Source organism: Pipistrellus hanaki (genome assembly GCF_964339955.1).
Source record: "Pipistrellus hanaki genome assembly, chromosome: 8".
NCBI classification, from domain to species: domain Eukaryota; kingdom Metazoa; phylum Chordata; class Mammalia; order Chiroptera; family Vespertilionidae; genus Pipistrellus; species Pipistrellus hanaki.
Window position 1 is genome coordinate 80257099 of NC_140510.1, and position 25947 is coordinate 80283045.

Genomic DNA, 25947 nt, shown 5'->3' on the forward strand with positions numbered 1-25947 from the left:
AGGAGATACAAGCTGTATTTTTCCAGCTTTATAGGCAGAAAGCAGAGATTCAATAATGCATGAAGGATACAATTAGCAATGAACTAGACTTCAGGTCTTCCAACTCCTCCCGAGTAATCATCTTGTTCTTCTGCACTGTTTTCATTATTGCCCCTACAGGAGCGGGGTGAACTGTACCTTTGATAAAATGTTTTAATTTGAAAGGGGCTCAAAGCTACTGTCATTTTAAGAAAAAATATATGAATAAACTTAAAAAAAAAGCAAAAATTGCTCCCCCCCCCCCCAGATTTCTGAACTGCTTCATTAAGAGTATAGGGATGTCTGCACTAAAATGCTCTGGTCTCTCAGAACTACTAGTAAGCATTCCTTCTACAGAAATCTGGTCTCTTAGTACTCAGAGGCAGACTCTGAGGATGCTCTACAGTGAGTCTATACCTTTGCCTTTCTCCTTGAATAATTTTACCTTTTCTCAATACAATCTACTTATTATCGTAATATAAAACACATAACCAACCATGTGGTTATACATAGAGGAGTCACTCTGTGGTAGAATTGAGAATCTTCCCAGAGAATATTCTACTTTCAGGGGGGATCTGACAAAGCCTCTGAAAACCTATATTTGTGTCACTACTGGGTTACAAAATAAACATTATATAAAATAAATGAATCTACATATCTAGGTATATACACTGAGTGGGCAGATTATTATGATCGCTGAACGCATAATAATCTGGCCACTCAGTGTGTGTGTGTGTGTGTGTGTGTGTGTGTGTGTGTGTATGTGTGTGTATTAGAGGTCTGGTGCATTAATTTGTGCATGGTGGGATCTAGCCAGCCTGGCCAGGGGGAGGGGACATGGGCAGTTGGCTGGCCTGCCTGCTGGTAGAACTCCTGGTCAAGGGGACAATTTGCATATTAGCCTTTTATTATATAGGATATACACTGAGTGGCCAGCTTATAATGCATTCAGAGATCATAATAACCTGGCCACTCAATGTATATCTATATTTTAATAGACTATTTACAACGTGTATCTCACATTTTATAAAAGTGAATATAGCCATAGATTGCAGGACATAATGGGACTCATACAGAGTTGTAAAATAGTTTACTATTGATACTGAAGATGCTGAGACAGGATCATCAGTTTTGAATAACAATCATCTATTTTCTTTTCTGTGATGCTTTTAATGTAGAAGGAAATAGGCTTTTGCCAAATGGAAATGTTGCTTGATTTGGGAGTTTAACATTTCCACCACTAACACTGTATACTAGTCTCCCCTCACTCATGGGAGTTATGTCCCAAGACCCCCCCAGGGAATGCCTGAAAATGCGGATCATATAGATGAAACCTATATCTACACAGCTTCTCACTTACGGAAAGCATCGTATGGCTTTTCATTGGCATCCAAATCGCCAGCCTTCCTACTCTTGCACTTCGTAGAAATTACTAAGTAAATAAGGGATTGCTTGAGCACCATCACTGATATCATCGATCCATCAGAAAACCTAGTGACTACTAAGTGAACAATGAGCCGAGAGTGTGCACAACATGGCCACACATCCTGAGTGGGTCAGAGCAGGGCGGCCTGAGACTTCATCGCACTGCTCAGAACAGCTCACACTTTAAAACACAAACTGTTTATTTCTGTCATTCTCATTTGATCGTTTCAGACTGTGGTTCACCATGGCTAACTAAAAACATGGAAAATAAAACAGTAGATAAGAGGGAACCACGAGGGTGCTTTATGAAACCACAAAGTACGGATATTTTTAAGACGCAACGGTATATGTGTAAGTATATGTAGGGCTACGACTTCAATGTTAGAAACGTGTCAGAAGAAATCATAATTTTCTGTACTAAACTGGGTCATTTAAATGACACCATTTTTAAAGTATCCACCAAATCTTTCATTGGTGCCATTAAAAATCTCTGGACACTTTTGCCAACAATCCCAATCTTTACGATCGCCACAGTAAGTCCAATAAAACAATGGTTCTGAAATATTGTGATATGCTACCTCATTCCAATATTTCAAGAACGATACCCTTCAGTGAGTGTTCCTCAGACTTGACCATGTTAAAATAATACCTTGGGATCTTGTTAGAATTCAGGCTCTTACCCAGGCAGGGCCTGAGGCTCTGCTTTCTAAAAAGCCACCCCTGCCTCGATGCTGCTGGTTCAGACACTACAGCCTGGATGGCAGCCGCCCAGGTCTGTTTCTGGGTCACAAAGGATGCACAGTCCAGTGCTTGGGCCTCACCCCTTGTATACTTGGCTTGTTTTGATGGATGTGAGCACAGAACGGCCATCATTTCTGAACACCCAGCCTGTACCTTGTTTGGGTTTGTCTCTCATCGGCGTCATGTAGCCTTCTTCATCCAGCTCCCCTCGCGGGCTGCGCTCCGGGGCGAACACGGTGGGGTCGGCACTGTACCTCTGGGTGCTGCTATCCTCTTGGACGTGGGGGGCCACCGGCTTGCGGAGGGTGCCGTTGCAGCAGGTGTCATCGAACATCTCGGCCGTGGCCCCCTGAGCCATGGGAGCTTCTGGGATGGTGCTGGTCGTGGCTCTGTAGGGCACGGGCACCCCCTGTTCTGCAGCGAAGCCCCCATCTCGGTACACAAACTGGTTCTGTCAACGGTAGAGACACATTCGGACAACAGTCATGGTTAGAAACAGTTGTAAAAAATGAAAGTGAAAAGCTAAAGGATACGGAAGCCCGTCTTTCAGAAACATGTCAGGTTTTGTTTGTTGGTTGGTTCTCATGTACCTTATTTTTCCCTGGTGGCTAATGGCTTTGCGTGACAGGCTCATCTCACCTAGAATTTCAATTTTTCTCAAAATTTACGTCATGGAAAACAATGTGGAACTATAGCCAGTCTTTTAATATTACTAAGCACCTACCACCACATGATCTCATAAAACATATTTCACATCCCCCCCACCACAATTGTCCATTTTTGATAGAAAATTGGAACTGAATTTTCATGACATATAGCAACATAGTTAGTTATAGACAGCTGCCATTAAGGACAGAAGCACATTTTGGGGCCATTTGAATGGTGGTGTTTCCTTAGTGCATTCTACTCCGTAGTTACTGAGACTGTGAGTCTCCAGTACCGAGCCGGAGAATCAGCACTGAGACTCTGACTTTGTAGCACACAACCTAGCATCATGGTACTCAAGAGTGGTATTCAAGATAAACTCCTCACTAGAGATATAACTTATGAGCCCAGGTAACAATCAAAAGCTACTGTGGATGCATATTATCTTCATTTTGGATTATCTACTGAAATCATAGATATCTAAAAAGGCTGCTTCAGCAAAATCGACAGCAAATTCTTAACTTACTGTTGGCAAAGGCGACATGAGGAGATTATGGGGAGACAAGAGAGAGGAAACATGGTAAACAAAGACCAAACATCCTAACAGATGAAGGTTGATTGTGAGATACTTACTCCTGACATGGGGGTGTAGGCGGGAGGAGGGCTGTGTCCAATTTCACTCTAATAGGAAAGAAAAATGGAATGATGGATATAATAAGAGGTGATATGAATGAAAAACAAAAAAAAAGAAAGAAAAAGAAAAGCCACACAAGTCATATGAACCAGAGAGGAAACCATGCCCAACAGTGAAGTTTGCTAAAGGGTAAAATACTATGCGCTTTGACTACAAGCAAGTTTATTGATGTGTTTTGAGGATATTAAATATTTTAACTCAGTCCCTAAATAGGAAAATTATGTAGAAAAAGCAAAATTTTTAAATGGATTAAAAATTAAGTGGACAATGGTTACTCCTCTGATTAGCCCTAGGAGAAAGGGAAAAACAGTAAGTGATAAACTGTAATTTTAAACAAGGAAGAGTTTTCTTCATTAATGTTAAATAACTGAAATGGCCTCATAGCATAGCATAAACTTTTCTCTTATAAAAAGACATTTCTCTCAAAAAGGTATTTAGAAAATGCTTACCTCTTCTACATCACTTTAAATATAGGTATTTTTTGCTAACCTTTAGAAAGACATGAAATAAAATATATTGTTCATATAATTTGGGAAAGGACTTTTGTATATAGTCCAGTGATGTAAAAAATAGATAGATGGTTGCCGAAACCAGTTTGGCTCAGTGGTAGAGCATCTGTCTGCGGACTGAAAGGTCCCAGGTTCGATTCCGTTCAGGGGCATGTACGTTGGTTGCAGGCACATCCCCGGTAGGGGGTGTGCAAGAGGCAGCTGGTCGATGTTCTTCTCTCATCGATGTTTCGAGCTCTCTGTCTCTCTCCCTTCCTCTCTGTAAAAAATCAATAAAATATATTTTAAAAATAGATGGATGGTATGAGGAATACAATTGCTTGGTGGAACTTTATTGTATTTCAACCCTTGATTTTACCTTATCATGAAACCCTCATCATCTAGCAAGCATTTAATGAAGATTTATTAATTCTCTAGAATAAAAGCACAGGAATGGTGGGAGATCCTGGAGGCGTCACGATGCACTAAGAAACACCTGGTCACTGGCCTTTTGCAATTTACACTGAACTATCAAACATTACCTGAGATTAGAAGAAAAGGCGAGAAGGAAATGAGGCAGCAGCGGATTTATTTCAGTTACGTGGTTACGTATTGGAAGATAGGATATAACAAACTATTAGTAATTACCAGTGTCCCTTTCACCGCTTACTTTTCAAGAGTCGCTGTACTAGGCGATGTCTGATGGGAATCATGCTGAGGAAACAGCCTTGATTCTTCATCAGGAAACACTTTCATATCTATATTCATGATCTGGGCCTGACCATCATCAGTTGTAAAGGCATCATATTAACAGCTAGAAGCCTATTGTATGATTTGTGCAACAGGCCTTCCTTCCCCTGGCTGCCTGAACCAGTTTTCCTCAGGCACCCGGGACCCAGGCCTTCGCTCTGGCTGCCTTCTTCCATCTTTGCTCTACCAACTGTCTTCAGTGTTCGCTCTGGCTAGAGCCTTCAGTCTTCTCCGCTCTGGACAGAGTGCTGCTCCTGTAGCTCTCTCCGCCGCCCTCCCTCCCCCTCATAGCAGGCATCCCACCCTGCCAGGCCACTCCGCACTTGCATATACAAATTAACCTGCCATCTTTGTTGGGTTAATTTGCATACACACTCCTGATTGGCTGGTGGAGGTCACAGAGGTATGGTCAAATTGCATGTTTCTCTTTTATTAGTGTAGATAAGTAGCCCTCACACCTAGTCTGTTCAGACACAGGAAGTCAGGGGATGCCCTGTTAGAATGCACCCACTGTCCCTGCCCTGACAAGTCTTTTTGTGATCAACGTGCCGAATCTATCAGGATCGACTGCCAGATACCATCCCAGGAATAGGAGCCTCTTCATGCTTTTGCTACTTTTAAATGCTTTTTGTTGCATTAAAATAGAAAAAATGCTAAGCAAAGCCCCTTTAGCACCCATTGTTTATGAGAGTTATCGGCTGCTTTTTATATTTGTGCTTCCATTTCTTCCCTTTTCTCTCCTTTCTCTTTACCGTGATGAAAAGCACCTCATTCATTTCCCCCTAGAAGGGCAGTGCAGCTACAAGGGAACATCTGTGAGGCCAATTAGCTGGGCTGGGAATGTGATATCATTGTTCTTTAAATATATTTAAATTACATGTTAATCGCTATGTCATAATTTATGGGCTTTGAAAATAACTTCTTGTACTCGAGAGCCAAGCCAGATTTTACTTGTTTTTTTGTTGTTGCTGTTTTTAGTTTTTGCAGCAAGCTCTTCTCATTGCCTGCCACCTCCCGCCCCCCAATCCCCCACACTTTAGAGCTGAACTTTAATAGTGGAGAGAATGACAGCTGCAAGTAAATTGGTTGAGAAGAAATTAAGATCCCCAGGGTCAGAATGAGCTGGAGTGACCTTAATGTCCCACCCAGAACAAACCGGGCCTCCGTGAAAGGCCTTTGTTTTCCGTTGTGCCACTTTCTGCTGTCCGTCAAAGCCAGGCCTTCTAAGCTTTCAGGAAGCAGTCTGGGTGCATCTGTCCAATCAGCTGGTGGGGGGGCTGCTGTCAGCAGCGTGGAGAGCGTGGAGGTGGTATAAGCTGGCAGGTGATGGGGAGCATTGTTTTCCTGGTGTGGCATGGGTAAGGGCGATGGAGAGAGTTAAGTTTAATTTTGTTGCCATATCACTGGGACATTGTATGATGAACTTGGACTCAAATGCCAGAGGGTATAGAGAAGGCAAATGTCAGCACTTATCAAACCCAGTGTGAAAAGCACTTTTACATACAACATGTCCTAAAATTTACTTTTTAGTTGAATGATCGAGATTTGAACCTGTCTTATTACATGCACAGTGTTTCTCATATTTATTGTTTTAATTAAAATGTTGTTTATTTACTATTGTTCTTGGGAAATTTTGAATTCTTAACCAGATGAACTGTGTCTTATGATTTTTTTAAAAAATATATCATACAAATCTATCTGCTCACGAAACAAAGAAAAACACAAGCTTAATGCCTGTCTTCCATCTAAATTAAGCATGTTCTTAATGAGAGCCAGTTTTTTAAAATCTTCAGATAATTATTTCTATCAATATTAACTATAGGATTAATGTTTTAGGGCCAAGAAACACTCCAATCCTTTTAACTAAAATAAAATGTGCTAATGCATCACTACTTACTTATTACATAGACACTTGCCAGATAGTAACTTTTAAAGGTTCTCTATTTTATCCTCTCGGACATATATTCTTAACACTTTGGTGGACTTTTTTTACATCCTCTCAGGCCAGGTAGTTGGTGGGTTTCATGTTTTTTCCATTATGTACAATTCCATGGCTCTATCTTTTTCCCTACTGAGTTCAACATATGAATGTTTGAGACACCTAGATTTAGAATCTTCATTTTTCATAGGTCAATCAGAAGAAAAAACAAAACAAAACGAAATATAGCTATATACAGAACACCAGTAAGGACTGGGGTAAGCTTATTGAATCTAGGCATCTGGCTCATACACACATACACACTACGCAAACACATAATGTCTTTTAACTATTTGTGTTTATTTACTAATGCATTTATTTACCTATTTGGTTTAATTATGCATAACACTGATTTTTTTTTCCCGAAACTAGGTTTTTACTCTATAGACAAAAATAGGTAAGTTAATATTAATAATATATAAAAATATAGTAATGATATAATATTGCAAAAAAATTTTAGCAAAAAGATAATAATGAGCTAATGATCCAACTGGAGAAATATTAACTTGGGCTCTTAGTACCTTTTTTCACTTTTCACTAACCCTAAAACATTTGATTGTTTCTCAGATGTCTCATCCACCCTCTTCCTGAAAACTATTTCTAATAAAGGAAAGGTCTGAAAGGTATCAGTAAATATAAATGGGAGTCAGTGTATTTTACAAGTTATGTGGGCAGGGTGCCTTTTATAAACATTAATAATTGTAGAAGGCCCCTTAGGAATGCACATGGATGACCTTTAATTATCATCAGCTGAACTCAAGGCATAGGCAGAGCCACACCCTGGGAACATGTTTCCCCGAATGTCAGAGAATTTAATCAGTACGAATTTCTTATCTTTATCCAAGTGTTTGGAATGAGGAACAAAGAGGACCTTGGTTTACCCAGGTGTTGATATGCTAAATCCCAGGAATGAGGGAATGAATAGGACCTGGGCACACCCAAAACTCCTTTGACCTTAAACCCCACTCTGGAAATCAACAAATGCCCTGTATTGTCTGTAGTGGGTGGTTGACTGGCCCCCCCACCCGGATCCCAGCTTGAATCTATTTTTCTCTTTTTTTCTTTAATGTCTTAATCCCCAGCTCCTCCACTCAGGAACCTGTCCTTTTCCATGCAAAACAGACCCCCACAAATAATTCCACTTTAAGGCAGTTCTTGAAGTTTCCTGAGTTATAATGTCCATTCTGTTTCATAGATGAACATATGACTTCTCTTAAGAAAACTGACAAGCGGGAAGGAAAACTTAAACATATCATGTACCTACCATATGGTACAGAGAATTTTAGGTTTTTTTTTAATGTTTATAAAGTTTTAAGGTAACTATCGTGATGAAATCATATGACTCCCCTTTTGCAGATGAGAAGACTGAGGATCAGGGAAGTTAAAAGTTCTTCCCATGTACGCACAGCTGCAGGTGTCTATGTGAATCTGTGACCTCTCATTATGCCACATGTAGATTTTGACTTTTCTATTTTCTCCTTGCCCTCCCTTTGTCCCTGAATAGTACCTGAATTCTTGTCAGGTAAGTTGTCATGTTTTGTTTTGTTTTGTTTTTTGGGGGAGAGTAATAATCTTACGAAAAAATTAAAAAAAAAACACCTCACTAGCCTAACTATAAAATACTGATAATGCTTTACAGCCTGGCCCCCTGAGCTTATTTGCATTTTAACTAATTATAGGATTTAGACTGAAAAGGAAATGATAAGTAGAATGTTAAGTGCTGATAGGAGACATATATTAAAATTTATATATACGAAAAACATTCTTTTCTAATAGTTTTTTCTTATTGATCTAAAATAAGAGTGATATCTACACTAATAAAAGAGAAATATGCAAATTGACCATCGCTCCACTATGCCCAGCAGCCAATCAGGAGTATGCATATTAACACAACAAAGATGGTAATTAATTTGTATACACAGGCATGGAGCAAAGACTGAAGACAGCCTAGAAGGAAGCCAAGCACTGCAGAAGGGAGCGAGTCAGTGTAGAAGGGAGAGAGCGAGGCTGTGGAGATGCAGAAAGCCCTATTCTTATAGGAATCTTCCTCTAGTATATATATATATATATATATATATATATATATATATATATATATATATGTGTGTGTGTGTGTGTGTGTGTGTGTGTGTGTGTCTGTGTGTGTCTGTGTGTGTATATATATATATATATATATATATATATATATTCCCCAAAATGTACACACACACTTTGAATAATTACAAATGCAGTGTTTATGAAAATGCATTTCATTTTAAAAATTGAGCTATTAGCTATTAAAATGTGTATACATTTTTTGGACACTGTATATATGTGTGTACACATACACATACACACATTTACCTACCTTGCCAGAGCAAAACCAACCCTGAAGCAGGAGGTATTTTTTATCCTCACCCAAGGATATGTTTATTGATTTTAGAGTGAGGAAGGGAGAGATGGAGAGGAGAGAGAGAGAGAAAGCTGTTTAAGAGAAACATTATGACAGGTGGCCTCCTGTATGTGTCCCACCTGGGGATCCAACCTGCAACTAGGTATATGCTCTGACCAGGAATTGAACCTGCAACCTGAAACCTTTTGGTGTAAAGACAATGCTCCAACCTATTAAACCACCCACCCAGAGTGGGAAATGGTTGGAAATAACTGGAGAGCACAAATATTTTCTATGGCAGCATTCTTGCATATGAATTTGTAGTTCCTAGTCAAGGGATTAGTCAATAAATTCTTTTTCCTGCTTCACCCAAAATAAGTAAGCTATTGTGTCCCCAGGCAGCCATTCTTATACCCTTTTCAAATATCATAGAACAAGAGCATATTCCCTTTTAAAACATTCATGGCTAAATGAGTCAACAAAATGAAGGAAAAAAAATCCTCACTTTATACTGTTCTGCTCTAAATCTATGCTCATATTATTTGATGAAGTAAAAAAAAAAAAAGCATAGTCAAAATAGAAAGGTATAAAAATATGATTTCATATTAGTGCCAATATTCCTTAGTCTCATTCAAGATAAGCAAAAAGAATTTTGTCACCACTCTTGAGATTAGTAAACACATGGAATTTATATCTCTTAACCCTGGTGTGAGTTTGAAACACTTTTTGTTTGCTGGTTTCTGGCAACTTTTTTTTTTTTTCTGCCTGTTACATTTCTTTTCACAGACTATTGTGATATTTGAACCTTTTCTTAATCATCTCTTACCTTCTAATGAACACATTCAGCTAGAACATTAAGGAGGAATTATAAGCACTTCTGGAAGGTTTTCTTAGAACACCTCCCAGCAGTTTTTTTTTTTTTTTTTTTTTTTTTTTAATAAAAATGGAATGGTCTTTTTCCCTAAAATTTAAACTTATTCTTAAGAATGTCTAGTTCAATTGCAATATCTTTTTTAAAAGTCGAAATAAAATTATTCATTCTTTATTGTGTCCAAATTCTTGGGTAGGTTGGTTACGGCTTCAGTGAAGATTGAGGTTGTCTGTCATTCTGGTTGAGTGCTTTTTTTAATCCAGCATCATGAACATTATTTTTGCTGATTTCTTAGTACATGAGCAATACATGAAGGTTGGGAAACTTTTGAAGACATAGACCTGGAACAAGTGATCACATGAGGTCCTTCTACCTAGGGTTGTATTCTGAAACTTTTTGCCATGAAACTTAGTGGCCATTAACAAATTCCTTAATGTCTTGGGCCCTCACTTTATTTAACTCTGAAAAGAGGAATGGGGCAATAGAAAAGTTAATGAGGAAATTCACTTCCAACTATCAAATTGTTTGTATGTAAAATGAATATTTTGCCTTAAGCCCACAAAACTGATTGTAAAATACTATAAAATGGTATTAGAATTAAAGCAAAGACATCTACGATTTTTTTTTGCATTGATGTAGTTTCCAAAGTACAGTAATCATTCCCCCGCCTCTTTTTCTAAATGGAATATCTATGAAGTATCTTAGCCTATATGCAAAATATAGTTGTATGTTTTAGAAGTCAAGATTATGTCCAGCTGGTGACTTATAAAAATATAATTTTTAAATAAAGTGATTGAATTTAAAGTTTTAATTTGTTAGATGGAGATACCAATGTTAAGAGGGCAGGTTATTTTTTAAGGCATAGCAATGACCGTACTAGAGACAGGATTCCCTGAGTCCCCATGTTGTGTGCATCCCATTATACATTACAGCCTCCAACTGGCATTTAATAAATGATAAAAAGTCATTTTTGGAGTTTCTGAGACATTTTTTATGTTTTTAAGGAAAAAAAATTTTTACTATACCTGATAGGATTGGCCTTAACCACTATAGCATTTGTTTTTAATTGAAAAACACATTGATATGCTTTTATAGTGAATTCAATGGAGCTTCTTTTAAGACAGATATCAAATTTTCTTATTCAATAGGTTATAAGTTTATTAGATGAAAGTAATACCTTAATAATACTAAATACTATACATTAAAGTTATCTATACACAGATTAATTAAAAGCATAATTTGTTAAAATACTTTATTTACAAAACAGAATGCTTTCCATAGAGAGGGAGTATGTTATTTAAATATCTCTATATATAAAAGCCTAAGGGACCATTTCGACAGAATGACCGGTCACTACAACCACACTGAGCAGGCATGCAGGTGAGAGGGTAGGAGTGAGCATCCTGATTGAGAGAGGGATGTCCGATTGTCGTATGTCCCACTGCAAGGATTGGGCCTAAACTGGCAGTTGGACATACCCTGAGGGGTTCCAGATTGCAGGGGGCAGGGGGGGGGCACAAGCCGGGCTGAGAGACACCCCCCCCCCCCCGCATGAATTTTGTGCACTGGGCCTCTAGTTCTACCTATAAAAACCAGTTATTTAAAACAATAGATATATGCATTTTTACCTTAATGCTGAATGGTATTTATGTCTATCTAAAACTATAAAATCGGAGGAGGTATGGGGATTACAGAAATAGTTTTAAAAATAAGGAAACTATAGGACAGGTTTAAAAAGAGAAACAAGAAAACAAAAACATTCTGAATTTGAATGACATTACTTTAGAATTTAAAATGCTATGCCTTGGCCTGAGGATAATACAGGGTGGGCAAAAATAGATTTATAGTTGTTCATATGGAAAATAATACAATGATTAATAAATAATAATACAAGAATAAACTTTATGCCTCATGTACTCACAACTATAAAGCTAAATCTACGTTTGCCCAGCATGTAAGTTTTCATTTGTTCTTTTGGTAAAGACTTATTGAGCCTGGCCAGCAAGGCTCAGTAGTTGAGGTTCAACCTATGAACAAGGAATCACATTTGATTCTACGTCTGGGCACATATCTGGGTTGTGACTCAAGCGCAGGAGGCTGCCAATCAATGATTCTCCCACATCACTGATGTTTCTTTTTCTCTCTCCCTTTCCCTTTTTTTATGAAATCAATAAAAATATTTTTTAAAAGACATTTAAATCACAATTTTAGGCTTTGTGTGTGTGTGCATTTGTGTGTACACATATATGTATGTATTACGTATTATACACACACACTAAGAAAATTAATAGCTTAAAACCAGGTAGCAAAGGTATATTTAAACTACTCAAACTAAGACATTTTCTTTTAAAGGCTGTTAGCCCATTTGTGAGCTTGTATTTGCTTTGTTTTTCCATTCTTCACACGTGGATATTATTTATCAGCGAATGATTCTTGTTCACTAAAACACTATGTATGAGAGTGTTCAACTTAGAAGTATTTCTATAGTGCTTATTTGTAGCCATTTTATTTACTTGCAAGTAATAAGGCAAGAGTAAAATATTTCATATTTTAACCTCCCCCTTAGCAATAATCTAAGCTTTAGAAGTTTTATTGTATTTTCAAAATAACAATGACAGTTTTTAGACTAACCTATATTAAGAGAATATAAAAATTATGAGGAGCATGGTTTGTGTAATGAGAGATAGAAAATAAATAATATAGAAAATAGAATTGCATATTTTATAAAACAAAATTTGGCATTTAAATTGATTCTGTGTTTTATATTATAGGTGTTGGCAACAAGCAAACCATTTAACATAATACAGATAAGGTTTTCAGTGTTCATGTCATTTCAGTATGGACCAGACTGGAAATATCTTCAGTTATGATAGTTTTATGCAAATTGTTTACCAGATAAAAAGTTAATTTGTAACAATGGCTGATTCATCTAACTACTGCTCTTTAAGCTACCAGGTGGCACAGCTGTTGATGTAAGTAGCAAGACTTCTAACAGTCCACCTGGAATTAGGACAGCTGGTTGGGGTGAGCTGATCCGAATGATATACTGTGGATACTTGGGTACAGCTACTGACAGAGCAAACAGCACGTGGCTGTCCCATCAGCCCAGAGCAAACACCAGTTACATTTCACAGAAACGGGCTGCTATTTACAACTGATTTCAGCCAAAATGAATATCGGATTGAAGGAAGCAGCCCAAGAGGAAAAAGCTCTTCCCAACGCCCCCACATATCATTCTGCTGCTTATAAAAAGGAAAAAGAAAAGACACAAAGCCCTCCTTCATCTATTTGTAAAACACTTTGGACTTTCCTAAAATAAAATAAAAAATTACCAACACTTTCTTAGTTTTCTATTTATATTCTAGGTTAGCCAAGACCATGGTCACAATAATTTCCCTTTAAGTTCTAAAATGCCTAAAACTTTAATAAAGAAACATAAAGGAGGCAAGGTATAAAATAGACCTGAAATAAGAGAATCCAGTTTAAATCTAACATGGATGCCAGAAATCACTGAATCACATTCTATTTTCAGCTAAGGTAATAGAGATGACAAGTAGTTCTTTTTTTCTCAAGATCACACAGAAATCAATAGGCTTTATTAGAAAAAAAATTATGGTTTATTATGGCTAGGAAAAAAAAAATCTACTTGATATAACTAGATTAACTTTGCTTAACTGAGTTAAGGGCAACCCAGGTGAAACTCTAAAGCAGGTGAAGGCTGACTCAGCATTTCCTCTCCATGGGTGACTTCTCAGATGGAGGCCCATGAGTCTTAACTTATTCCTAACGACTCTAGAGCCTACTTATTGCTGCCCTAGTTCTACAGGAAATGAGACTATATCTATTATTGTCTTCCTACCAACAATGGGACAATTTGAGTCAGTAACTCATTTCAAAATGGTCCTCGCTTACTACACACTTATCCTTCAGGATTTGCCTCTAGCTGGCCACAGGACATCCATTTAGTCTGATTCATTTGGGGAATATTTCTCATCTTGGTGTTAGTAGATCATAATGGCCCTGAATCAGGGAACACTGAACAACTGAATATCAATTTTTATCCATAAAATTAACTGTTGGCTTGACTTCTCTTTTTAAAAAAATATTTTTTATTGATTTTTTACAGAGAGGAAGGGAGAGAGAGAGACAATTAGAAATAGTGATGAGAGAGAAACATCGACCAGCTGCCTCCTGCACACCCCCTACCAGGGATGTGCCTGCAACCAAGGCACATGCCCTTGACCGGAATCAAACCTGGGACCTTTCAGTCCTCAGGCTGACGCTCTATGCACTGAGCCAAACCGGTTTCGGCTGGCTTGACTTCTCAATTGGAATGTTCAATAGCATTTCAAGTGTCATATTTCCAAAACTAAAATGAACATCTCTTTTCCTTACATCAAATCTAATTCTCTTATCTTTCTTGGCGTGGTGAATGGTATCAATCACTTATCTACCTGTACTAGTCAAATATCCTAGTCTCATCTTTGACTCCTCCATTTCACTCTTCCTTTCTAAGCATCCACAGTTTATCCCTTTGAATGTCATAACACCTTGAGAACCCAGCCATTCTCTCTGTCCACATTCACACTATCTCAGTTGTGGCTAAAGTGTTATATAATTTATTATGCTAACAGTAATACTCTGAGTGTAAAAAAAATGCTACTAATGATTAAACCAGGATAATAGGAGCAAACCAGGACTCTAGCAACAAGCACGTGTGATAAACTTCATTATGACATCATTTCTTAACTAGAGTATTTTAATAGCTGCTCAACGGGTCTCCTCGACCCTGCTCTTTCTCTGCACTCCATTCTAATATGCACACTTCATTCTCCTGCTTTAAAAGCTTTTAATCCTTTATTGCCTCAGGCTAAATCAAGTCTCAATTTCTTATGGCATTGGAGGCAGTGAATAGCTAGTGTCTTCATCAGTTTCTCCAGTCTCCCCTTGGGCTCCCTCAGTTCCCTCTGTGGTCCATTACCTCTTTCACCTCCAGGCCTTTGCCCAAGTGGTTTCCCCAATGCTTCTTCTAGCTTGTCTGCCTTCATTGTAGATTTATGCCATCGAAAATTATCATTGCAATGATAACAGTTCACTATTGTTTCAAAATTATTTATCAAGAACTATGTGCCCCATATAAGTAAATATCTACTATATTTGAATTGCTCGTTTACTTCATTAGTATGTCTTTTTGTCCTTAGACTGTCAACCTTCTCAGAAGAGGACTTTCTCTAATTTCTCACCATACCTTCCTTGATACTTAGCACAGGCCAGAGACATGGGCACGGTGAATGTCCAGTAAAGGTCTCTGAATCAAAGCGGGGACATATAGGAAGATAGATTAAACCCAGGAGTGTCTCTATTGATGTGAATCTCAGGGACTCAGTTGAGCCATTCAGATATGCTTTAAAGAATATATTATTTTTGCACTCCTCAAATTATATACTACACAGGTCTTACTCTTCAGATAACTCAGGGGAGTCCTAAGTTGAAACTGAACCCCAAAACAATGATCTGAATATTACATCTCATGTAGTATACTCACTCTTCCTATCATCTAGGCACTATTTAAAATATTAATTCTAATAGCAAAAAAATAAAAATGAAAAACTATTCCAACAAACAGTGAATGTTTCCAAATACAACGGGCACTTCACATCCAGTTATGAAACTCCAGGATTCTATCACGAGCATGGCAGTACTTCCTTGAGACATCTGTGTGTTTTCTATGGCTTCGGAGGTCTAGAAAGCTCAGGCTTCAGCCTGAAGAACATAAATTGTTAACTACGCTCAAAAGGAAAGACAGACCTTGAGGATAAATTGCCTGTAGGCAGATGAAAAATGTAGTCTGGGCTCATAAAATTAAACACAAATCCTTACAAGCATCTTTTTAAAGTGGTACATACCACCCATCTATATTTCTACACCAAGGAGAATTACTACAGACACCTATAGGGAAGATTCACTTAAAATTTTTCCAAAAAGCATTTTTAAGATAACCGTGGCGGAAGAGTATAGTTATAAGTAATAGAAATTCTAAGTCAAAATTATAGAGTGTGGGTCTCTAGAAAGAGAGGAAGCTGCACTGCCTCCCAACAGCTCTGCCGTTGTAGGTAAGTTTTCCTCAAAGCGAAGTGTTCTCATCTGTAAAATGGGCATACTGTCTGTCCTGCCTGCTTTATGAGTTTCATAGGTTCCTGTTCCTGTTAAATAACATAAAATAATGTATTATGTGCACGTGCAACATAGTACTATTTCTAGTCAGTTAAAGAAAATACAGGTGGATGCTAACTTGTCCGATATTCATACAAACCATACTAAATGCTGCAAACCAAATAAGCATACATTTCTTAAATACCAGACTAACATTATTTTTTTCTTATATACCAGAATAAAAGTGTTCATTCAGCTACATATTTGTGTGTAATGATAGAGGTTTTCGAAAACGTAGAATCGCATTTCATTTGAAACAAGTGTCAGAAGTGTTTGGTATTATGGAAGTGAATAAAGTAATGGAAAATAATTTACAAGTTTTATTTGAACGTGTATGAATTACTACATCAAAAAGACATTGTAAAACATTCCTTTGAAGATTAAAAATAATGATATGCTTTTCTTTGTGCATCAGTAAATCAAAGCAAGACCCTTTAGAACTCTTTTTCCACTTAGTCTCAGAAAGGTACATATTAAATGTCCAATGATAAAATCCTTAACCAACTAAAATAAATTAACTGAACAACCTAACAGTAGAGATTATGATAAACTGAAATAAAATCTTCATGACTTTTGCTTTCTTTAGAAGAAGATGGTGAGAGTCAATGAAACACAAACATTAGAAATTCATATTTCTGCAGAGTATGTGTTGGCCTTGATTTTCTTGAATCACTTCTACTGAACACTTGAATGCACCCAGACAGACTCCTAATAAGAAATGTCTCAGAATTCATGCTGAGGCATTGTCAGCAGGCCAAGGAGAAATCCTCAGTGCTGAACATGTGCTTAGATGAATTTTTTCTACTCTGGGATGGCTGATTTTTTTTTTTTTTTTTTTTTTCAGGGAACAAAAACTGGCACATTAAGAGAGACAACTAGTTATGCAGGAAATGTTTGAACTCTCTTACCCTGTTTGGTGGTAAGAGAATTTCTCTGTCACCTCTTTAATAAATTAATATTGGAAGCATTTTATGGATTTTTATGAGCATATTAAAGACTTGTAAGAAAAACATGCCTCCCAAAAGAAAGTAGCTAAGCTACAATAAAGTGCTTAGATTTGCAACCTGAGAAAAAAGAACTTGATAAATGATTTGGAGTTGGGAAAAATAAAATAGATTAGACTTTCCCACATATTATAAATCCCAGGCTTTCTTCCAAGGACTGCCCTATCAAACAAACAAAAAATGTACTAGCTGCGTAAGACAGGCCTCTGGTATATTTCCCAGGCCACCTTGTTTTTTATTACACATAGCACAGATTATTACTTATTATTTTAAAGGAAGGTTTTAAACCAAGGTGAAGCTATGTTCTGACAGCTACGAAATACTTGATCTTATGAATACAATCACAACGAAAATAATGGCTGTCTTTCTTGCCATACATTGTTAATGTTAGGTTCTCCAGGCATTCTTAGGGACCCTTATTGTTTTTATCATTTATACATATATCCTAGAGTTTTAGAAACGGTTTCTAATTCATCTGAAACATCTTTTAGGACAAAAAGCTCCTGAAATATACAACCAACCAGTTGCATTACTGCCTTATCTCTTATCTTTCCCACATTTTCTTATCTAAGTATTTAAAAGATAACCTAGTAGTCCAGTTTTGAAAACAAAACAAAACAAAACAAAACAAACAAACAAACAAAAAAAAACAAAACAAAAAAAACAAAACAAAAAAACAACAACAAAAAAGAAAACAGCAAGAAGTGGACATTTTGATAAGTGCTAGGCTTGATCTCTTAAAGTCTTATTGAAAGGTCTGGCACTCACCAAAGTTCAGGTAAGAACCACTGATAGGGGCAGAAATAGAATACTGGGGACCAGCTAGAATTGTAAGAAAGATTAATCACGTTCTGTTAACTGCTATTGTTTTATTCTGATTAAATAGGCACATTCTAACCTGGCCGGCAGTGGCCTCTGGGACCTGGGAGCTCTCCCGCACATGCAGCCCTGCCTCCCATTGGGAGCTGCCTGTTAGCATGGAAAGATGAGCAATCTTGTTGCCCTTTGAAGACCCCAGCCCTTTCGCATATCTGTAAACTGTCCACTTGCCCTTTCTGCCTATTTCCCATGTAATCTTGTCCTTCTACCCAGTATAAGCCGCTGTCTAAGGGTGGAGAGCAGAGCAGATTCCTATAGATGACCTGGTGTGCCCCTGTACTGCCTGTGGTATTGGAGTAAATGCTCCTATATGAGAGCATTTACTAAGCAGAGTCAACCTGTCTCTGCTTAATTGCCTCAAGTAGTGACAAGCAGCACAGACCCATGGACTGTCCAGTTTCATAACCAGAAGTGATATTTGCACACAGATAGCACTTGCAGGATTTTTATCCAGTCGGTTGCCATACAAAAGCATATTGCATGTGCATTACGCAGGAGGAGAAGATATTTCCAACACAGCTCGGTTCAAGCCCAGGTTGTGAATTCTTTGCTTTGAAATACCTTCACATTCTCCTGCTTGAAAATTCTGGTCAAGAGAAGAGCAAAAACAAGTGGCACGCTCATCCTAAGGATAGGGTCAGGTGGACATTCATGAAATGTTTGCCAGCCCACAGATGAAATTTTTAAATATGCTCGATGGTCCGCCTTCACAAGGGAGGAAGGAAGCACAATAAATAAAGGGTTCTTTGTTATATTAAATTTTGGCCTACACCAGTGTCTTGAGTTTCTAAATAGAGAAGGCCCAAAGGAAGCTTTTCACTAACATGCTATTTGAAACCAAGAACATGTTCATTCCCCTTAGCCATTTCATCTACTCATTTTCTCCCCTCTACAAGGGGGATTCCCCTTAAAGCATGAAGGTTAAGATGTTAGGTCCTCAATTCCATAGCCTGGAAAAAGCACAATTCATAGGTTCATGTGATTTTTTAAATTGGTGAAGATTTTTATTTTTATATTCATTTTCTTAGAGGCTCCACTCCTACTCCCAATGGTATATCTGGCTCCACAAAAACCTCATTCCACCCATACTCTATCCCCCCATCTTAGGGAATGTTTCCTACAGTTTTCTCTTGACCGGAAATCTGGCACTCATCAACAGCCATCCTGCCCACCCAGAGGCGTAATGTCCTTTCTCTTGGAGAATGTTCATCCCATGATTCCGTTTAGGCATCGGAGCCAGCGTTAATATGCTGTAAGCTTTCACAGCTTCAAAGGACTCTTCGAAATTCATTCAAACACCTCCTCTTCTTGAGGTTCATGCTGAATAACTACTCTGTAGGCCCTTATTCTTGTGGTTATTGTTACAGGCTCTTTCCCACACTCAGATGGCTCATTGGTATCACTCAGATTGCTCAGCGAAATCTGACTCATTTCTAACCCCTTTTGCCAGGAATGACACTGGATATCTAAGCACCATAGTTTCCTCCTGGTCCATAACCTTATCTCTACTTCAGTGTATCTACCAGATAGCCATATCTTGACATCACCAGAAAAACATCCTGTTGTAGAGCTTTAAAAAAAAAAAAAAAAAAGCTTTTTCTCTGGCCACAACTACCTATTCATTCAGTTGGTTGATTTTCTTTTTCTAATTCAATCATTTCTGCCCTCCTCCCCCTTTGAGGGTTCCTCAATTAATTCCTTGACACTTTCATTTTATGTACCCACTTGAACTTTGAAGTAAGCTAAACATGGGTCTGAATCCTCATCTTTTTGTTAATGTTATACTTTATCATAATGTATATACTCCTAGCTGGTTTAGTTCAGTGGGTAGAGAGGCAACCCATGGACTGAAGGGTCCTGGTTTGCTTCTTGACAAGGGCATGCCCCTGAGATATACTTCTGTTGCTGGCAAAAGCCCCTGCCCTGGCTGGCATGTGTGGGAGGCAGCCAGGTGATGTGTCACTCTTACATCAATGTTTCTCTCTCTGCTTCTCCCCCTCCCTTCACTCTCTTTAAAAAATCAATAGAAAAATATCATCAATTGAGGATTAACAACAACAACAAAGGGATATATATATATATATATATATATATATATATATATATATATATATAAAGGGAAGCCTATTTAACACTCAGTTCATATTAGGGACATGATTACATATAAATATGTAGATAAGAAGATAAATAGAAGGGTGGACAGATGAAAGATATATTTTTTTAAAAAGGAACTTACCTATGCTATATGGTTAAGTACTTCATTGATCCTCAATTCAACCTTCAATTAGTTTCTTCTATTTCTATATTGTTTGGTATAGCTGTCTTATCAGCTCTCAACTCTTTCTTTTTAAGAAATATATTTTATTGATTTTTTACAGAGAGGAAGGGAGAGAGAGTCATCGATCAGCTGCCTCTTGCATGCCCCCTACTGGGGATGTGCCCACAACCAAAGTACATGCCTTTGACCAGTATTGAATCTGGGATCCTTCAGTCTGCAGGCCAATGCTCTATCTACTGAGCCAAACCAGTTTTGGCTCAACTCTTGATATGTCAAATAATTTTTTCTCTCCCTTGTTCATATTTCCCTTAGGACAATGAACAATGATGCATCCAAGCAGAGAGGTGCCTCTAAAAAGCTACATTTCTACATTTGATGAGTCTGAAGATTTACTGGCCCCTAATTAGCTTTGTTCATATGCCTTACCACTGCATTTTCAAAAACTACGTACTTTTCTTGATTTCAGAGAGGAAGGGAGAGGGAGATAGAGAGAGAAACATCAATGATGAGAAAGAATCATTGATTAGCTGCTTCCTGAATGCCCAACTGGGGATCCAGCCCCCAATCCGGGCATGTGCCCAAATCTGGAATCGAACTATGATCTCCTGGTTCATAGTCGATGCTCAACCACTGAGCCACTTTGACTTGGATTACCACTGCATTTTTTTTTTTTTCCGCGCAAGCCTTCACCAATATCTTTAAGCTTTTAAACACATCTCTGTTCATTTCCCTCTTTAAAAACAACCCTGCCCTCTGTATAGTAGAATATAATCTAACCATTGCAATGTTTGGTGCCCCTCAGTTTAATCTCTACTTTATAACAAAACGGAAAAGTTATTACTTGTTATGCCTTGTTAGTACAACTGGTCTGAATATCTCATGAAAATAATCTACCTGAGTTTGTTAATAATTACCAAAAAATGTTGGTGAAGTGTTTGGTGTAGAAGGCAAATCAATCATGAGCTGAGTGCTGAGGCTTCTGATGGGAGGAAAAATTATGCTATAAGACAAAGAAAGAAAATGTGGGCCCCCATGTCATTGTGGTAAAGTGTGCAGCCTTTTGGGACACTAGCACCAGGTTGCCTGGTTCTATTAGCTGTGCCTCAGTTTTAAATATGTCTTATTGATTTTTTTTACAGAGAGGAAGGGGGAGGGAGGGAGGGAGGGAGGGAGGGAGAGGAAGAGGGAGAGAGAGAGAGAGAGAGAGAGAGAGAGAGAGAGAGAGAGAGAGAGAGAGAGAGAGAATGAATGAGAGAGAAACATCCATCAGCTGCCTCCTGCACACCCGCCAATGGAGATGTGCCTGCAACCAAAGTACATGCTTTTGACTGGAATCGAACCTGGGACGCTTCAGTCTGCTGGCCGACATTCTATCCTCTGAGCCAAACCGGTTAAGACTGTGCCTCAGTTTTCTTACATAAACATAGGCAATACCAATAGTAACTATAGTAAAGTTTTCATAAATTTAAAGGAATAAATAATAGGCACTTAATTTATATCTGGCACAAAATAAATTAGACATCAGTTATTATTATTTTTTCTTTGAAACACATGTTATACATATGTGTGATTACTAAAAGTAAAGAAATGATTTAGGCATTTCCACACAGTGAGTATCCGATGGCCTGCTCTCTCTGACATAACTACAGTATCTAACTCTGATTAAAAAGAGATTATGTATCACACTTCAAAAATATCTGATTTATGTATGTTTCAATATTGTCTACTATGCTAAAGAATTTTAAAGATTATTATTTTCTTTCAGAGACAGAAAACTATTAAGTATAGACGTTACTAAGCAATGCATATGGTTATTGTTGAAAAAGGCCACCAAATTTGTTGTGCATTAAACATCCAAATTCTTTCCCTCTCTGATTTACAGGACTTTTTTCATCACAATGTAGAGAACATTTTATAGCAAATATATATGGACATTTTCTCATGGTGGTCTATCTACCCCCCTTAATTCAGCTTTTGCACAAGTGTAATGACAGACTGGTAATTGTCCGCAGAGCACAATGTAGCCCCCCTTTAGAACACAGTGGTATGCCAGAATTCCCAACGAGAAGAGGCACTTTCCATTTGGGCAGGTGAGGGAGGAAAGAGACCAAGACGCAAGAAGCTTGTCATTAGGGGATGCTCAACAGCGGAGAATGCACAAAAGAAAGCTGATGAGCAAGCCCAGCCCCCACTCTGCACAGCGATCTTCTCCATTCTGCTTCACGGAGTAATCACGGGATATTCTGAACCTCTCCAAATGCCATCAGTCCTTATTGAGAAGGAAATAGAGCATCTCTCCCTCACATCTTTGCAGAAATAATCATGGTCGCAAGCTGGCCTGAACAGGGAGCTCTGGCAGACAAAGATGGATTTGTACAAATAAATAAATAAATACATAAATAAATACATAAATTAACTTCCCCACACTGTGAATGGGTAGTTGATGATAATCTCGCACTTCTATTGTGTCAAGGCTAAAGAAACTCACAATTATCCTCTCCAGGTCTAGTGCAGTAAAGAATAGCCTTCCTGATGAGATTGCTTCCAATAACTACAGTCAGAGCTGGGAGTCTTGTGTCAATAATGCTGAGAAAATAACCATCTCAATGACTTAGCTGAAACGTTCATTAACATTCAAAATCTAAGTATCATCTCCAGTTGCCCCTTCCTCCTCTTTGTTTCCTTCCCTAGATCTGATTTTTTTCATTTCTACTTTTGAAGGGAATAAAAGCCTCTTTTGCTTGTTCAAAAAAGCTTCTGATGTTAGCTGACAACTGCTCAAGAGTAAAATAATTTCATAAAGATCACTGAGAGACTTTCCTTAAACAAGCAGCATTTCTATGGTCCATGCTGTCGCGATGTTTGTGGGAACCTGTTTGCAGAGTCTCCCTCCAGTACTGGTAAGAATCTACAGTGATGCCTGCAGGGTGTTCTTTAAGATGAATCATTATTCATTCCTAGGCTACTCAGGTTGCTGTGAGAAGACCTGACCCAGGTTTGGATGCCCTCACACACCCACTTCATACTACAACGGGACAGCTCCATTGATCTACATAGTTAGAGTTTATCTACATAGTTCAGCAAGGACAAACCACATGCCATTCAGGGAAAGTCTAGTTGGAACAGTGTCCAGAGGACATAGACACTAGGGGAAAGGAAGAAAAAGGGAGCAGCAGATGAGAGGGAAAAGGTTATGTTGTTAGTATGGTAAGGAGTGCTCCGTGTCTGTGTGTAAATGGGAGTGTGAACATTTATGTACAGGAAATAACTTCTTTTGGGGAGTGTATATTTCCTGCCAACCTCTCCTGCTTCCTCAACTTTGAAGCTGGGAAGTTCTAAATATCTTGTTGCACTTTAGCATGGGGGCAGGTGGGTGGAAGGGGGTCAGTGATGTACCATGCTGTAAGAAATATCCCACCTCTAGTACATGCACAAGCATGCATTTATAGGCATTAATATTTAGCTTTAGACATAGGGAGAGCTAGAATTCGTTTATAGCTAGAAGAGAGACAGGGTAATATTTATTGTAAGAAAAAAATATTAAAAAGGAATCGAGGCAGTCATTTTCCAACAGAAAAGTCAGAGTCTCTAAAGAATAAAATAATTATAGAGGAAAGAGTAATATCCTATAATGAGGAGGTGCTTCCCAAAGTCCAAATCTGTTAGAAGTGATTTTTATGAGACCTGGAGATACAATTTTAAAAAGATGTGTAAAAATGGTCTCTCTATTACTTAAGAAATTAAAGAAAAGTTTAATTTTGTTTGTTATTCCTAAGTGAAGAATCCACTTGTACTAGAGAGGGTTTTTCATTATCTTTAACAAGATGTTATGGCCAAAACTTAATGAAAATCCTTATAGAGTCAGAATTTTATGAAAGATAAGTACTAGGTAAAAAATGCTTTGTTAAAGAGGAAAAAAAAAGCTTAGGAAGAGTAGTATAACTAAAGCAATATAGGCAGATCTTAAGATAGTCACTGGTAGAGAGGACATTATGCAAAAAGATACTGATATTTTGTTATATATAAAGTAATGATTCAAAAGGGTGAGGGATACTCTCAAATTAGTAAAAAATTAGAGAGATTAGTACTTTAAAAAAATCTTTGTAATTTTCAAGAAATTGGAATAATAAATAAATGCTATTTGACACTTGTTCTTATTTAGGAACTAAAAAGACAAATTCATAAGGCAAAAGCAAAGATAACTCTTTGTTAAAATAAATCAGGTACCTACCCATACCTTCAATCTAATATATTTTATTAATTTTTTTACAGAGAGGAAGGGAGAGGGGTAGAGAGCTAGAAACGTCGATGAGAGAGAAACATCCACCAGCTGCCTCTTGCACACCCCCTACCGGGGATGTGCCGGCAACCAATGTACATGCCCTTGACTGAATCAAACCTGGGACCTTTCAGTCCGCAGACTGACGCTCTACCACTGAGCCAAACCGGTTTCGGCCATACCCTCAATCTAAAACAGAAAGCACCAACATGATCTATATTTTGAAAGAGATCAATGCTGTAATAATGCTTACAGCTCTGGGTATTTGTGTGGTGTGAGCTAGAGAGTAGTAAAAAATAAATTGCAGGGGACTGGTCAACTGGAATGACCCAGACATTTCCTTGGATAAATGTTCAAAAGTCCTTCAACTGTTTGCGACAATAGGATTATATATCATATAAAGAGAGACTGAATAAAATATACATCACTCAAATGTATCCCAGTGATGAAAATGATACTAGTAGGTGCATTCAAAATAATAATATTTTATTATTCCAAAATATAAAAGGAAGCAGTGCTGATAAATGATCAGGTGCTTGAAATAGTCACTCATATTTTTCTTCATCTGGTAAAATATTAACACTATATTTAGAAATTGAGTACATTTTTTAAAAAAACTGGATGTCAGGAGGATTCTATAGTAATTCCTGTGAAGTGGTGAGGGCCTGAATTAGAGTCACGGTAGGAGAAAGAGAAATTAGGAATTTCAGAGTTCTTTTTCAAGAAGGCCAAAATACATTTTGTTTTTAATTGGGTGATTTTAATGAGAAGCAAGAGATTCCAACCTTCATAACACTGACCAAAAGTAAGAAAACTGGAAGAAGGCCCATCCTACTTCCTTAGATAAATTACAAGAATTTTCAAGCATGTACAGTATAGAGATGTTGTCATTTTAATACGAGGTTTTCCAATGGGTAATAGCCAGTATTAGCATAGCTTTAAGGCTTTGAATTAAAGACACCCAAAACAAAACAAAATACCAGAATATTAAATGTAAACTTAGAAACGCATTTTTTTTTGCCTTTGTTCCTCTTGGATTTTTGTTGTTTGCCTTCTGACAAATTTCAGACCTGCTCTATCAACACTCTACCTTTGTTTCAAGCTACATGTTTAGCTTCATCCTGCAATAATAACACAGCTAAAATATCTTTCTATAGCCTTTTTAGTTTATTTGATTCCCTTCGTATTTTTCTTGTAACACCTGGCATACTGCTCTTAGAATATTATTTCCTCAACTAGAATATAAATTCTTTGCAGGCACAAACCTATGTCTTGCAACTCTGCACCCTTATGTCCGACATAGTGCCTAGAGA

General features: G+C 37.8%; 1 protein-coding gene across 1 annotated transcript in view; it reads right to left on the reverse strand.

Moving 5' to 3' along the window:
* ERBB4 (erb-b2 receptor tyrosine kinase 4) overlaps positions 1-25947 on the reverse strand; it is an 823165-nt gene that overhangs the window by 9491 nt on the left and 787727 nt on the right. The window contains exons 26-27 of the mRNA XM_084891653.1: positions 3463-3510; positions 2338-2635 (exon numbers count right to left, since the gene is read on the reverse strand). Coding sequence (XP_084747779.1) covers positions 2338-2635; positions 3463-3510 — 346 coding nt within the window. The remainder of the gene's footprint in view (positions 1-2337; positions 2636-3462; positions 3511-25947) is intronic.